This window comes from Populus nigra, chromosome 6, assembly GCF_951802175.1.
Source record: "Populus nigra chromosome 6, ddPopNigr1.1, whole genome shotgun sequence".
Lineage (NCBI taxonomy): Eukaryota > Viridiplantae > Streptophyta > Magnoliopsida > Malpighiales > Salicaceae > Populus > Populus nigra.
In genome coordinates, this window is record NC_084857.1 from 5,653,695 (window position 1) to 5,668,607 (window position 14,913).

At 37.6% G+C, this 14,913-nt stretch overlaps 3 protein-coding genes across 6 annotated transcripts; all 3 read right to left on the reverse strand.

The window, feature by feature from the left end:
- Positions 1–2,349: 2,349 nt before the first annotated feature.
- LOC133697395 ((R)-mandelonitrile lyase-like) lies at positions 2,350–4,940 on the reverse strand. 2 transcript variants are annotated; one of them, XR_009842860.1, is made up of 4 exons: positions 4,656–4,940; positions 3,922–4,566; positions 2,829–3,782; positions 2,350–2,566 (listed from the first exon to the last, which is right to left on the reverse strand). XR_009842860.1 is itself a non-coding variant. In XM_062119904.1 (3 exons), exons 1-3 carry the CDS (start codon positions 4,774–4,776, stop codon positions 2,905–2,907), a joined length of 1,644 nt encoding a protein of 547 aa, XP_061975888.1. In that variant the 5' UTR covers positions 4,777–4,940; the 3' UTR covers positions 2,723–2,904. The 2 variants fall into 2 exon arrangements, 1 of the variants encoding a protein (XP_061975888.1); XM_062119904.1 differs by lacking the exon at positions 2,350–2,566 and having other exon boundaries at positions 2,723–3,782.
- Positions 4,941–6,931: 1,991 nt separating this feature from the next.
- Positions 6,932–9,063, reverse strand: LOC133696617 ((R)-mandelonitrile lyase-like). 3 transcript variants are annotated; one of them, XM_062118849.1, is made up of 4 exons: positions 8,834–9,062; positions 8,429–8,734; positions 8,090–8,284; positions 6,932–7,951 (listed from the first exon to the last, which is right to left on the reverse strand). In XM_062118849.1, the coding sequence occupies exons 1-4, from the start codon at positions 8,949–8,951 to the stop codon at positions 7,077–7,079; spliced, it is 1,494 nt and encodes a 497-aa protein (XP_061974833.1). In that variant the 5' UTR covers positions 8,952–9,062; the 3' UTR covers positions 6,932–7,076. The 3 variants fall into 3 exon arrangements, with proteins under 3 accessions (XP_061974833.1, XP_061974832.1, XP_061974831.1); XM_062118848.1 differs by having other exon boundaries at positions 8,090–8,290; positions 8,834–9,060; XM_062118847.1 differs by having other exon boundaries at positions 8,090–8,734; positions 8,834–9,063.
- Positions 9,064–9,678: 615 nt separating this feature from the next.
- LOC133696270 (myb family transcription factor PHL8-like) lies at positions 9,679–12,040 on the reverse strand. Its single transcript, XM_062118414.1, has 6 exons — positions 11,243–12,040; positions 11,074–11,150; positions 10,924–10,981; positions 10,716–10,833; positions 10,540–10,609; positions 9,679–10,452 (listed from the first exon to the last, which is right to left on the reverse strand). Exons 1-6 carry the CDS (start codon positions 11,364–11,366, stop codon positions 9,916–9,918), a joined length of 984 nt encoding a protein of 327 aa, XP_061974398.1. The 5' UTR covers positions 11,367–12,040; the 3' UTR covers positions 9,679–9,915.
- Between the last annotated feature and the right edge of the window lie 2,873 nt (positions 12,041–14,913).

Here is a 14,913-nt window from a genome sequence, read left to right on the forward strand (position 1 = left end):
AGGCAGGAGTAGTTATGAATGGCTATTTGAATTGAATCCAAAGAAATTTAGGAGCTTAGATTGAGAAATTAGAAGTTAAGCTAAGCCATGCGCTGGACTTCAATGGACAGTGCCATCATTTCAAAGATTGATCGTAACAACTGTAATTCCAGATAGTTATTAAGCGTTATTAGGTGCTGATACATAATGCTAATTTGAGAATTTTCAATGGTGTCTTGTTGGCTATAGAGTACAGAGGCCTTTTCCCTTCACCTGAGAATCTTGATCCCTTGACACCTGCCTAACATTTAAAGGGTAGCCATTGGATATGTGCCTGGCGATTCCAAGAAAGTTGAACCATCATGAAAGTGATGAAAGTCCTTGCGTTCATCATGCCTGATTTTTCCAGGTTGTCAGGACTGCGGTTCAAACTGTTTTCCAACTCAGTCTTCACCACATTCATCAGTCTTTTTTCCTTAGTTTGATAGTTGTATTCCAGTAAGTTTGCCTGGGGTCTTCGGAGTTCAATTCTAGCCTCCCTTTCGATTCTGAAAAATGCAAGCTTGAGCAACGTTGGCGTGATCATTGCATTGAAGCTTAGTGGTAGGATTAATCCCTGAACAATGGTCAGTGAATTTGAAGTCTTGCTACACCCACAACATAGGGTATCTAGCAACTGATATTGTAGTTTGGCGTCTACCAAAAATGAAAATGGCAGGCTTGTCTTTCATCTCTTGTAGAGGGTGGCCATTGGGATTTTAGATCCATCTACGACTCTCAATCCCTTTATCCCATATACTCTATGGTCATTGTCAACAACTGATCCAACAGTGCAACCACCATGGTAATGATAGAAAGTCCTTAAAATACCTTTTCCAGAACTTTCTCAGTCTGCGAGGAGACATCAAACTATCGTGCCATTTAGTCCCCAGGAACCCAGCAATGGATTTGGACCTTGCTAGTTCTCAACCAGCTGAACCATCTTGCTACATTCCTCCAAGTCTTTGTCTTTCTCTAGATAGTTGAATTTTTCTTAGGGTCAGTGTTGTTCAACTCCAGCTTTCCCTTTTGATTCTGGAAATGCAACCTTGACTGCAATTGGTATGCTTCTCGCATTAAATCTTGTTGGTAGGATTGCTACTTCAGAAGGTGCGATGTTAAGAAGTTAGGCCATGTTTGATTATGGGGATGTAAGTTGTCTGGTTCGATATTTCTTAATTTCCTAGAAGTTGAAGGGGAAGGCCAACATGAGAACCCAATTCAGCAACCCTTCTTCTTTGCCAAGAAGGTATGGATCTGCGTCATGTTTTTGGATGCATATAAACCGATATTTTTTGGTTTAATTAGAAGGTAAATTATGATTATAATTAATGGGGGGTTTCGGATCTGGTGTGGTCAAGAACACGGGTTAAAGGTGGAAATAGCCTAAAGACAGGGTAATTGAGGGTATTCATTCAATTTTTTTGAGATCCAAGCTGGGTAGATATATCATGTTAGTCTAATTTATTTATTTATTTTCCCTGTTCTTAAACTTCAGTGATGGGGCTTCTCTGAACTTCCATATCTGCTCATGTTTGCAGTTCATAACTGTTCCACCACCCTTTTGCACTATAATTCTATCACCTATTTAAGTTTTCATGTTCATGTAGTCGACAACTTTTCTGCCTCAGCATGATGGTATAATTTATCTTCCAATTTAATGTCGTTTATAGTTATAATAATTCTTCTACTCATTATGTTGGTGTTTAGGGATTTAAAGATGAATAAATGACTTTGAATTAAGAAATAAATATTCTGTGTCTTTAAAATGATTTTCAGCTCTCATTGCAAATGTAGTTTACTAGAGGATTCAAGGGCTGATATACTTCCATGACTAAATAAAGCCATCTAGAATTTTCTAGGATAGCAACTAATAATTAAATCTAAAATAATTTTCCAGGCTAATATATATATATAAAACAGTAACATGCATCTCTATGAATTTGGTAACTTGTAACATTTTCTTTCAAATCACGTTTTACACTGTTTTCTTTCTAGTCAGATCAAAATCACAGTAATGATTTGTTCCAGATGTTGATAAGAAACTCTTGTCATGGCATTTAAACGAGATAATGATTCGTCGTTAGGTCTTAATTACCGAAGGGGCCAGACTATTTTTTTACATAAAAAATAATGTCCAGCCGTTGCAAGCGTTTTGCAGCCGTGAAATTTCCATCTCTCGTCGAGGATGGCTGAGAAGAGAATTAAAAACAGTAGCAATGGCCAAAAGAAAAGAAAAGATGAAAGATCACTGCTTTGATTTTCATTTCTCTTTCATTTCTCTCATATGCTTTTCTGTTTTGTGAGATTGCAGAAAAAGACGTGGACAACTTAAAAATCCGACATCAATTTTCAACACAAACAAATTCGTTAGTTATCGAACAATCTACATGAATATTGTACCAGAAAATAAGCAGCACCAAGTTTAAATTTAAAGGGCTCTAATAGCGTTCTCACCTTTTGCCAAAGGAGGTGTAGAATTATTAGTTAAAGTATCCAGACAACAAAGGCATTTCAATAGGAAAATCCATTTTGTGAGTGGCGTGCCCTGCAAAGCAACGGACAGGCTCAAATTTAAAATTTGATGATTTTGCAGCTAATTGGTTGATTGATACTGGTGCAGAACGTTGTGCTTAACTCTTAAGTCACGAAGATGGGTGAAAAGGGATTTAATAGGTAAACTATTCTTTGGTTGGCCAGTAAGTTAAACTCAAGAAAAAATATTTAGTTCTAGAGTAAAATTGGGAACTCTATGACCATTGTGGAGAGCAGAATAAGATGAGTCATGCAGTGTAAGTAAGGACACTAACCATAAAGCGGTGAATTATTTCCTTCGACTGAACTTCCCAGAAACGATACATATAGCTGAAGTTGGGAGTTCGTTAATTACGGGTGTTGTTGGTTACCAAATGCAGAAGCACCCTCCCTTTCCGTGAGAATCTTGATCCCTTGGTACCTCCCTAGCATTAAAAGCGTGGCCATGGGGTTTGTTCCTGGCGATTCGGAGAGAGTTGAGCCATCTATTACTCTCAATCCCTTCACTCCAATTACTTTGTAATCATTATCGATAACTGATCCTATAGAACAACCACCGTGAAAGTGATAATAAGTCCTCACGTTCTTCCTGCAGAAGTTTCTTAGCTCATTGGGATTGGATGTCACATTAATTAGGGGTTTGGCCCCCAGGAACCGAGCAATGGACCTGGACCTTGCTACTTTCTTAACCAGTTGAACCATCTGGACACATTCTCTCAAGTCTTTTTCCTCTGCTAGATAGTTGAACAGCACCACAGGGTTCTGCCTAGGGTCTGTGTTGTTCAATTCGAGCTTCCCTTTGGATTCTGGAAATGCCAACTTAATTGAAATTCGCATAAGTGTCGTTGCATTCATGCTTACTGGTAGCACAAATCCCTCAACAACGAATTTGAAGTCTTTTGCTATGCCAACAACTTGAGGCGATTCTGGTAGCCGATATTCAGGTTTGGCCCTTAGGATCAAGGTGATTCCAGGATTGTCTTGCATATCTTGCCCAACGCCTTTCAAGTCCAACAAAAGTGGGATGCTGAAGTTCCCAAGATGTCCTTTTGGTCCGATGCCGCTTAGCAATAGAATTTGGGGACTGCCTATCGCTCCTGCTGACAAAATAACATCACCCTGTGGACTCGAATTCTCTGGTTGGGTAAGGTAAGATTCATAAGTTTGATTTATGCTGCCGTTGCTCTTAATGAACCTGATACCACGAACTATGCTCTTTTTTCCTTTATCTGTGCCATTGAAATAGAACAAACAGGCAAGAAGAGATTGATTATCCATGCAACATTAATTGGAACTCAGTGAAATTTCACTCTCATGTATAGAGATTGTTGGGAGTTGGGAACAGTATCTGTATTTTCATTTGCTTACCATCACTTCGGAAGACGATATTCTTCACAGTAGCATTCAGAAGAACTACGATATTACTTGAGTTCCCTCTTTCTAGAAGATCAGCTGAGATGTGCCTTTTTCTGTTTGCATCAAACACAGTTCCACCGATTTTTGTTCCCGCAATATGATCCCAGCTGAAACCATTATAAGGTAGAATTCCTGCTTCAAGAAGGCCAGACTTAACAGCAGAATTCCACTTGGTTAACAGAGGTTTAAAAACAACTTTAGACTCCGCCCATTCATAGGCCTCCTTCACCAGCTTTTCATCCCACCCAACTCTTTTAATAAAGTCAGCACTGGCTCTGCTATAGAAACCAGCATTTATGGTTGATGTTCCTCCAAGGATTCGTCCTCTTAGGTTTGGAACTCCATCTCTGGAGATAAATCTTTGAGCCACAGATGAAAATTCGTCAGTTTGGAGAAATGGGAAGCCAAAGTACTTCTTATCCAGCAACATAGGATTTTCATACGGTGAGCCTCCTCGTTCTATCAGAAGCACAGAAAATTTTTCTGACAGAGTTGCAGCTAGGGGGCAACCGGCGGTGCCTCCCCCCACAATTATATAATCAAAGGAGTTTCCTAATACCTCTTTGACGTTTGAAGTCATGTAAGGGAGCCCGTATCCTATAATGAGGGAAGCACATCATTCAAGCTATTAGAATCAGTGTTTTGGTTTCTAATTGAAAAGATGCCATGGTAGCCAAAAATCATACCTTGAGGCAAAGAAGAAGACGGAGACAAGTTGACCAGTAGAAAAATAAAAGCTGCTAGAAGCCCATGGCCATGAATAATTGATAGAAGCTCCATCTCTGGTATTTTGATTTCCCACTCCATAGGGACTTCTTAAGCTGAGAAAATGTTTTCAACTATCCAATATAGGCTGTTTAATGACCGAGTTTGGCATCATTGTTACTTTGGTCCGGGTGAATGCAGCAGGCATGATTTAGCCCTTGATTGTGCTGACCAACTTCTTTTTTTCTCTGCATCTTGGATGTATACAGATCGTAATGGTGTGCGGGACTGTTTTATTTTATTGTGGCGGTGGTCCCAGGGAAGACTTTATGTCTGAGCGATGTTTTTATTTTCTTGCTCATTCATTATTTAATTTGTAATTTCTTTGAATATTCTGTAATTCGTTCCTATTTTCAACACAAATTTGTTAGTTGTTGAACTGAACATTTCCCGTGAACTCGCCTAAAGCCTTTTCGGCGTCCGAAGTCATGAATGCCACAACGGAGGCATTTTTTCCGAGTAAACTAATATTTAGGTTATTAATAGATACGAAAATACAGGGGTTAATTAATTATTTTTTAAACTAGAGAGACGAAAATATAGGTTAATATAGACTCGAAGTTTTGGCTTCTATTTCACAATAATAATCCATATGGTTTTGCTTAATATCTAAGAAGTGAAGGTGGTTGGCGATTAAGATATATTATCCGTTGGGCTTTAAGGTCTTCCGGTGGTGGTGGGTCTTACCTGTACTTTCGAGTTTAGATGCCTTCTCGATCAATTCTGTAGATGTTGCTGGTGATTCGAGCCGCCTCCAACCATGGATGGCTACATCTTGAAATTGCGAGACAAGTCGGTCGCATGGGGTGGGTGGGGCTCCATTTCAGGTTTATTCTCTCGGCTTTTAGTGGAATCTTGTGGTTAAGAGTTAACGACTTACACGCAGACAATATAACGAATGTTTAAAAACGAAATGATATTTTATTTTTTATTTTTCTCGAAAAATTAGGGTTAAAAAAATGAAAACAGGAATTATTATTTTTAGATGCCTGAAAAACTAAATTTATTCTGGGTTTGAGAAACACATTTTTAAATATTTTTCACTATTTTTCTTTGCAAGTTATCCACTATTTTTAAAATGAAGAAAATACATGAATAATATATTTTGTACTTTTTTCAGCAACGTAAGAAAGTAGTTTTTCTTTTTACATTTTCATATTTAGTTTGTGTTATAAATTTAATTTTTATTATAAATATAATATAAAGGTTTTTTTAGTTAACAATATTATTTTTTTCCTGGATAATTATTTATTTAAATGAAATAAAATTAATATTTTATAATTAAACTATCACAAATATAAAATATTAAGATGATCGTCATAAATTACAATTTTGGTTTTTATAAAGAATATTTGTAATCTTGATTTTTTTTTTTTGAAAAAAATCATTTTCATTCTCAATAAACAAATATTTTTTCAGTTTTTTATTGAGAAAGAAAAAATGAAAAGGAAAAAAAACGAAAATGAAAAAAAAAACATAGTTTTTTCTTGTTAAAGAACAGACTCATAATTTTTATATTAAATGAAGTATTATTTTTTTATCCAAAAATGCACCTTAGGCACCTTTCACCAGTGTTAAACAAATGAGAGACACAGGTTTGATGTTTTGTCTGTGCTTGATTGTTGCAAGGAAGCCATGGTGGGTGAAGGTGATTTGGACACCTACATATATGCATTTTATTGATCTGTGGTTTTATTTGATTGTAACAAAAAAAAAAGAAAAATGGTTTTAAAATTCTCAAAAATAAATATCTAATTTTTAAAAAACCACAACATTCAATTTATTCCGTGCAAATGGATTGTAAACCCACAATCATGGCAACGGATTCAAGCATGAATAAACAATCCATGGATTGTATCGTCGCAGCATGCTAAGGACCTAAGTCTTATTCCGTGCAAATGGGCTGCAGTCCCATTCTCCGGCTCGGCCGCATCTTGTTAAGCCCTACCCCCTGCTAGCGGACCTATGCAATGTAACTTAACCCCAAAGGGCCGGAATGGTGGATTAAAAAGGAAAATTATTGCATTTAATGGATGATTTTAACGCAATTGTGCATGAACAATTATTACACACACCAAGTTACTTACGAATATGCAGTTCCAAAATGTTGAAGAATCTAAGAAATTGTAGTGTGAGTTATGAATACGGTGTACCGGCTACCCAACCTTGGATATTAACATGATTGCGAGTTTGGATGTGGTCAAATGGAAAATCTACTTAACAGGGTGCTGGATTCAAATTTTTACATAGAATCGATTCCAGAAACTGTATTTCTCAGAAAAAGAGAAGGAAAGAATAACAATTTTTCTATGCTTATATATATAGTTGAAGTTGAGAGTTTCCTACAGTTGTGGTGGGCTACAACTTACAGAAGTGTTCTGCCTTTCCCTGACAATCTTGATCCCTTGATACCTTCCTAGCATTAAGACGGTGGCCATTGGATTTGTGCCTGGTGATTCCAAGAATGTTGAGCCATCTATTACTCTCAACCCCTTTATCCCATGTACTTTATAATCATCGTCCACGACTGAGCCAACGGTGGAACCACCATGATAGTGATAATAAGTCCTGACATTTTTCTTGCAGAAATTTCTCAGCTCATCCTGACTAGACATCAAATTATTTTGTGGTTCCTCACCTAGGAACAGAACAACAGATCGTGACCTTGCTATTTTATTCAGTAATTGAACCATCTTGGTACATTCCTCTAGATCCTTCTCCTTTTCTAGATAGTGGAATTCCACTGCTGGATTTTGCCTAGGGTCTGTGCTGTTCAATTCCAGCGTCCCTTTAGATTCTGGAAATGCAAGCTTGATTGCAATTGGCATCCTTGTTGCATTGAAGCTTATTGGTACTATGCCCCCCTCAACAATGAATTTCATGTCTTTTGTTATGCCCGCAACTTGAGGTGCATCTGGAAATCGGTGTGTTGGTTTGGTGTCCGCCAAAAGGGCAATGCCAGGGCTGTCTTTCATCTCTTTCCCAACCCCTTTTAAGTCCAACACAAGCGGGATACCGAAGTTCCTTAGATGTTTTTCGGGTCCAACGCCACTTAACAATAGGATTTGAGGACTGCCTAGTGCTCCTGCCGACAAAATAACATCACCCCATGAACTTGAATTCTCTGGTTGATTCAGGTAAGCTTCATACGTTTGGCTTGTGCTGCCATCACTCTTGATGAACCTAACACCACGGACCATGCTCTCGTTTCCCTTACCTGCACCAATTTAAGGGAACTTAAGCTTCAATATATTGACTATCCAAGCAAGTTTGGCATAGGATCATTGAAAATCTGTTTTTCGTAACATACTGTTGTTAACTCTTTTAAACACTATCTACAGATATGTTTGCTTACCATTGACATGGAAGATAATGTTCTTGACAGTTGCATTCAGAAGAACAATGATGTTTTCTGGATTCCCTGTCTCAAGAAGATCTGCTGAGGTGTGCCTTATTCCATATTCATCAAACAAAGTACCACCAATCTTTGTTCCCTCTATATGTTCCATGCTGAATCCATTATAAGGCAAAATTCCTGCTTCAAGAAGACCTAATTCTACAACAGATTGCCATATGGTCAGCTCAGGCTTAAAAACAATGTTAGACTCTACCCATTCATAAGCCTCCTTCACTAGCTCTTCATCCCACCCAACTGTTTTAACAAAATCATCACTAGCTCTGCTATAGAACCCACCATTTATAGCTGATGATCCTCCCAGAACTCGTCCTCTGTGGCTCTCAACTCCATCTTTCGATACGAAGCTTTGTGCCACCGATGAAAATTCATCAGGCTGGATCAATGGGAAACCATAGTACATCTTGTCTGATACCAAGGGATTTCCATAAGGCGAGCCTCCCCGTTCTATCACGAGCACAGAGAATCTCTCGGAAAGAGTTGCCGCCAGGGGGCAACCAGCTGTTCCTCCCCCCACAACAATGTAATCGAAGGACTTACCTGAGACCTCTTCGACATCTGATGTCAAGTAGGGAAGGTTTTTTCCTACAATGAACAAAGGAAATTGAAGATATTTTAATGATTTTTTAGGCTTCTATATGGAAGCTGTCATAACTTAGAGAATCTGTTCGTTAAGTAGCTTACCTTGTGTCGATGGGAAAGAATGGGACAACTTAACAAGTACTAGAAATAGAAAAGCTGTGAAAAGAACGTATCTGTAAATAATGTGCGTTAGCTCCATCCTCGTTCTTCCAGTTTCCATTCCCCAAGGCTTGCTTAAGAAGGAGGAGAAATGTTAGCAGCATATAGTGACTTGTGTGGTTCGTTTAATGATTGAGTTTTCAGGCGTAGCAAATTAATTGGTTGAAGTTCCTTGAACGTTAATATAGTTAGGCTTACGCATGGCTTGGCTAATGATTCATCCTTCGCTGGATGTTTAATGATTTTGCAGCAATAATGATTTCTTCCTCTTGGCTGTTCTTACTTTTCTATTGTTTTACACATGCCTTTTTATGGTCCAGAAGCCGTTGAGCAATGATATATTCCCTTCTAGCTTTCTAGCCAATTTTAGTTAGTGGAAGTCCTAAGTAATCCTGGAGCGATTCTAAAGAAGCGTGGTTCAGTCAAAACTGACTGAAAAGTTTTGGATTTGGGCCAAATCTTTTGATGGATTTTTACTAAAATTGGAGTTACAAGTCATAGATGTTGAATTCAGCCCCGTGATATTCATTAAGTGAACTGCCAAGTTTCTGTGTAAGAATTTAGCTGGAGTTGGTAATTGGATTCACTCCCACACTATCATTTTGAGTTCAAATTTAAAGAGGATCACAAACCTCCAAATGTAGAAGGTTTTCCTAGAAACAAATCAAGAAAGAACTTAATCTTAGAACTCCAAATTTAGCTAGGGATGCCCTAATTGTTAAAACCTAAAAATACATAGAGAGACTGTCTCGGAAAAACTTCCAAGAGATGAACTTACACGCACAATATATATAACACCATCTTTTGATATGGATATACTTTCAGAAGTTTCTTGGGGTCCATACATATACCAATATACATAGTTTATAAACAAAGATTAACTCTATCAGGTAACTTTCCTGCATAGACTATATCAGTAGAACCCTTCAAGTATCCTCAAACTCCAAAGGTACCCAGTTGAGCTGTTCAGTTCCCTAACAGTTTAAGTCTATTGATTCCGAACCTGATTCAATGTCGTGTTGATATTAGCTATTCAAATCAAACATCCCCAGACTCAACTGATCACCATTTTTCAATCTACTAGCCAGTGGCTGCTCCACAGAAACACCATCAGAAATGATACTACCACTTCTCTTCCTCCCTTGATTACTTGAACAAGTATTCAATGGGTTGTCTTGCGGGTGAATATCCATTAAAGGAAGCTCAACAGAGGCTGTATTGGACTTGTCGGTGTCATGAATCTCATTCTTTCGTTGCATACCTTCCTTTCTCCCAGAACTCTCAGATGATGTCAAGGAGCTTTCCATTGAACAAACTGCACTCCTCATTTGTGTCCTCTCCATGTCTCTTAAGCTTGAACCTCCTGTTTCTGTCAAATCAGATATTGAAGAACTTGGACATCCACTATTAGCCATTGAGACTAATCGAGAGAGCTCAGCTTTTGCAAGTTCTACACCTATAGAATAAGAATTATATCCAGCCAGTGTTTCCTGTGCTTTCTTCAATACTGACTGTAAGTATTTCCCTTGCGCTTCAATTCTCAGCTGCAAATGTCTCTGTACCTGCAATAAAAATATAAAGTGGATACGTATGTTCTGATCAATAGACAGAGAAAGATTTAAAGAAAGGGGTTGTTTCCTTGGTCTTACCTCAATCTGTTCATGAAGTTTCCTCTTCACTTCCATTTGCATTTGGAGAGCCTGAGCAATCTGAAAGCTTCTGTTGAACATAACACTTTGGGTAAATTAAATATTAAAAAAAATCTGTATTATTATATCAATACAATTTATATCATAAAGCAGGAAGAGATTATGTCAACTATTACCCATTAATTGGATGTTGGTTTCCATCACTGCAGATTCCCCCGCTACTTTGAATGAATGCAGACTCTTGGAAATGATCATCACTACTTTGAATCTCCTTGGCATCGGCAACAAAGAGAACTACATAGAGACAACGCCCCATTAGAAAATAAATGAGAAAACCAATCACGCAGTAGTTCATTAATCTGATTCATTATGATTTATAATCACCTTCTTGGTTGTTTTCACTGCTAATCAGGGACTGTTGACTCTTCCCTAGCCTGTATTTCTGCATCAAGAAGCAAACACAAAATCACAATCTTGTTTTTCTGCATTGGTAAAAGCAACATAGATTGATCTAATCATTCTGAAGAGAATTGCCTGTAAATGGCTCTTCAAGTGGTATAAAGTAAGTCCAGGAATCTCCATCACCCTCATCAGACTCTTCGGTGTTGCCCCTGCACATATATAATCATAGAAAAGATTAGAAAACCTTGGCCCCAGTACAAAAGATTGATAAGTAAGGTCATTGAGGTCTAGAAGTACTTACTATCTGCACCTCCAAGTTGATTGACTGCTTCAACAAACCTTTGATGAAGTTCTTGAGTCCATTTTAGCCTAGGCTTTCCATCAGTGGACAAAACCAAGTTCATATTTTGATGGCGCAGACCCATTTCTGTTTTGTGGATGATAGACAAGTAGAAGACTGAAACATAAATATGAGTTATGATCCTTTTCAGCTATGCTTGAAAATGTGGCAGCTATATAATTTTGGAGTTGTTGGGCTGTCCTATGTTCTCACTCCATATCAGGAAACATAAGTGGGGTTATTTTGGAAGGGAATATATGCTATGAGCTGTGGCTCTTCCTTTCTCCCACCTCCCATTTCATACTAACTTTTCTTTTTTCAAAAAAAAAAAAAAAATCTTCTTTCTTCTTTGACTTGAAAGGGGAGAGGAAGAGAATCTCTTATGCAGCAAAAACAGAGAAAGCAACCCACTTCAATTTGAACCTCTCAAAAGGAGAGAAAGAAGAAAAGTGTATGATTTGTTTTCTTCCTGTTTTCCCACCTCCCCCCTCCATCTCTCTCACTCTCTCTGATTGATTCCCTGCTGAGTTAGGCAGCCCCCACCATAATGAATAATGGGAGCAACTTTCCTAACACTCTGAGAAGCTTTGAAGAAAAATATATATGTCGATGGGAATTTGTAATAATGGATATTTCTTTTTGGTGACTGAATGGGAAACCCAAACGGGCCGGTCTTTCTTTCCCTCTTTCAATTTTACTCTCTTTTCCAGTTTTCCTATTTTCTTTTTCGAGCAGGCTGTAGTGTGATTGGCAGATCCATTTTGTTCTTTGTAGGGTTGGAGGAATCAAAGAATCTAACCTTAGATTTTAGGACCCAAACTTAACTCGTTTTCCAATAAACAAGTTCCCTTGGAAAAGTGAATCAAATCTCCCATATTTTTAAAAAAAACTGAAGATCAGATAAACTACACAAATGTAATCACCCCATAATACAATTTCTTCCATATTTGGGGGGGGGGGGGGGGGGGGGGGTGTGGCGCAATGAACCAAAAGACGCAGATGTGCAAGATTACCTGCTTAGTCACAGAGGGGAATCTTAGACTCCGAGTTTTATATATACACGGCTGATGGCACAAGATGTGCCATCATTCATCATCGAAACCAATCTTTTTTAAGTATATTCAAGCCAACCAATCTCTGTTCCACTTCCACCAGAGTTATCCAAAGGAATCTGATAAAAATCAAGAAAGCATCTGGTGAATTGAGTTTTCGTGTGCATTAATTGATCCCTTCTTCTTTTCTTTCCACATCCAACCCTTTTTTCTTTTCTTTCCACATCCAACCCTGTCCTTCCTAATTAATGAAGAGGAGCGTACCATTTTAATTTTTTTAAAAAAAAAACTGAACAGTAGGAAAGAAAAGTGAAGTTGCCTCCCATGTTGTTGATGTGTTAAAAGTAAACAAGAAGCTAAACCAACAGTCCCAAGTACCAAGCAGCATAACTAACAACATCTGAAACCAATCCAGCATCTCATGGTGGTTGCGATGCAAAAGCAACACAACCAACCATCCAGTGGTACTTGTTGACATGAAGCAACAAGATTGACTTTGCTCTTTAGTTATCTCTCCATGAAGCAACAAGATTGACTTTGCTCTTTAATTATCTCTCTTTCTTTCCGAGTGTATGTGAGTACCGTGGAAGTCACAGACGCATAGACAGAATGAATTGACAAAAAGGTCCACATATTTATGGCAGCAGTACCCATCTATAATATGAAAACTATCCACTGGACTGGACTGCTCAGCGTAAAAGCCTCTTACTGATAAATAAAGAAATATATTCCAAAGGGAATGTTAGCTTTAAGTCTGTAGTCCATATCCATGCTGAAACTGGGAAAAGGAATTTTCACCCAGGAAAGAAAAGGAAAAAGAAAAGGGGAAGCCAAAATGGCCAGCAACAAATCGTAAAAGTCGATTGAATCAGATCAATCTTTGGATTTCTTGGGTTGCAGTTTAGAGTTTTTATAACTGGAATCAAGATCCAATGATGATCACTGATCTCCAAAGAACTGCCATATGATTAGTGTCATCCAATCAGTTGTTCTTGCTGCATTAATCACTTTCCCTGGATTCAAAGGTGAGGAAGGTTAGATACTAAAGCAATTCTTTAATTAAGCAATTAAAATAGCAACAGTAGTACTATGTATATATTTATTTAATTAAGAGAGAAAGTAGAAGACATGCCGTATAGTATAGTTGTCTTGTTCTTACTGAAGCTTTCAATCAGTTGACTCAGCCTGCCATTTTTTTATCAACAGCCATTTGGACACCTTATAGGGAGGAAAAGATTGAAAAAGTTCAGCGATTGTGTTGTTATTGCCAACACATTCCATTAGATAAAAATAAAAAATAAAAACTTTTAACAAAAAAAACCCGATGTGGAGGATCCATTGCAGTGGTAGGCCCATTTTAACAGCAAGTTCTTCCTAAGCAAGCATCTGCTTCTGCCCTAAGACTACATTCAATCTTTAGTAGCAAGTTTCGTAGTTCATATTCAAAGAAAAGAATAAAAATTATTGACAAAGTTTTTGCGATATGCGGCCCGAATGTTTGAAAAACAAGAAAAGAAGGAAGAGTTATTGAAGAACCTTTCTCTTTAACCAGCTGCTGTACTTGAAGGCTCCTCTTGCTTTAATTTATTCTATAACATGTAAAGGAGATTCTGGGATGATGCCGAAGGGGCCATGTGTTTTTTTTTAGGTCTGTAGGAGAAGGACCGGTGTATCAAAAGTCATTTAAGCAAAGGTGCCTCCCATGGATTATTATTCTTTAAAGGGACCCATAAGAGAGGAGATCTCACAAATCCAATAGCATGGAAAGAAGATGAGAAGAATATGGCCTCAGGAATCACGAAAAGAGAAACAAAAGGAACTAGTCACCATCCCAGCAAAGTAAAAACTGAGATATATTGCTGTAATTCAAAGACGAACACACGCTGAAATGACACGAGCATGGCGTCATTAATCTATTTGCTTATAATTTATATGCATTTGGTATGAAGAGAAGGGAATTAGCTCCAAGCAAATCCTATTTAACTTGGTCAAAACTCTCTCGAAGCGGAAGGCGAAGAAAAATGACATACCATGCACCGAAAGAAAAACAATCCAAGTACTGATACAGCCTCTTCTACGAGTGAATACACAAACAGTCACAGCTCGTTTGGGTTTGGTAGTTTGATAGTAATTATTTTTTAAAGTATTATTTATTTAAAAATATATAGAAATAATATATTTTTATTTTAATAAAATTTATTTTTAATATTAACGCATTAAAAATATCAAAAAATAATTTAAAATAAAACAATAAAAAGTATTTAATTTTTTAAAATACAAAAATAAACATATATTCTGGAAATTTTTTTAAAACATGTAATTAAAATAATATTTTTATATATATTTTTAGCTTTTCATTTAGCATCTATACTGAAGATGCTCCGACTCATTGAAAGACTAAAATCCTCTGGAATGTGTACCTGCTAGTGCTACAAGGTCCAGGTCGTTTTTGGAACTGGAGTGTTGTGGCTGGGAATGGGCTCCTGTAGAGAAAAGATAAAAGCAAGTAATTTACGCACATCGGCAAACAACAGACATAGACTCTTGTGTTTAGAAGTGAAAGGCAAGCAATTCCATCTT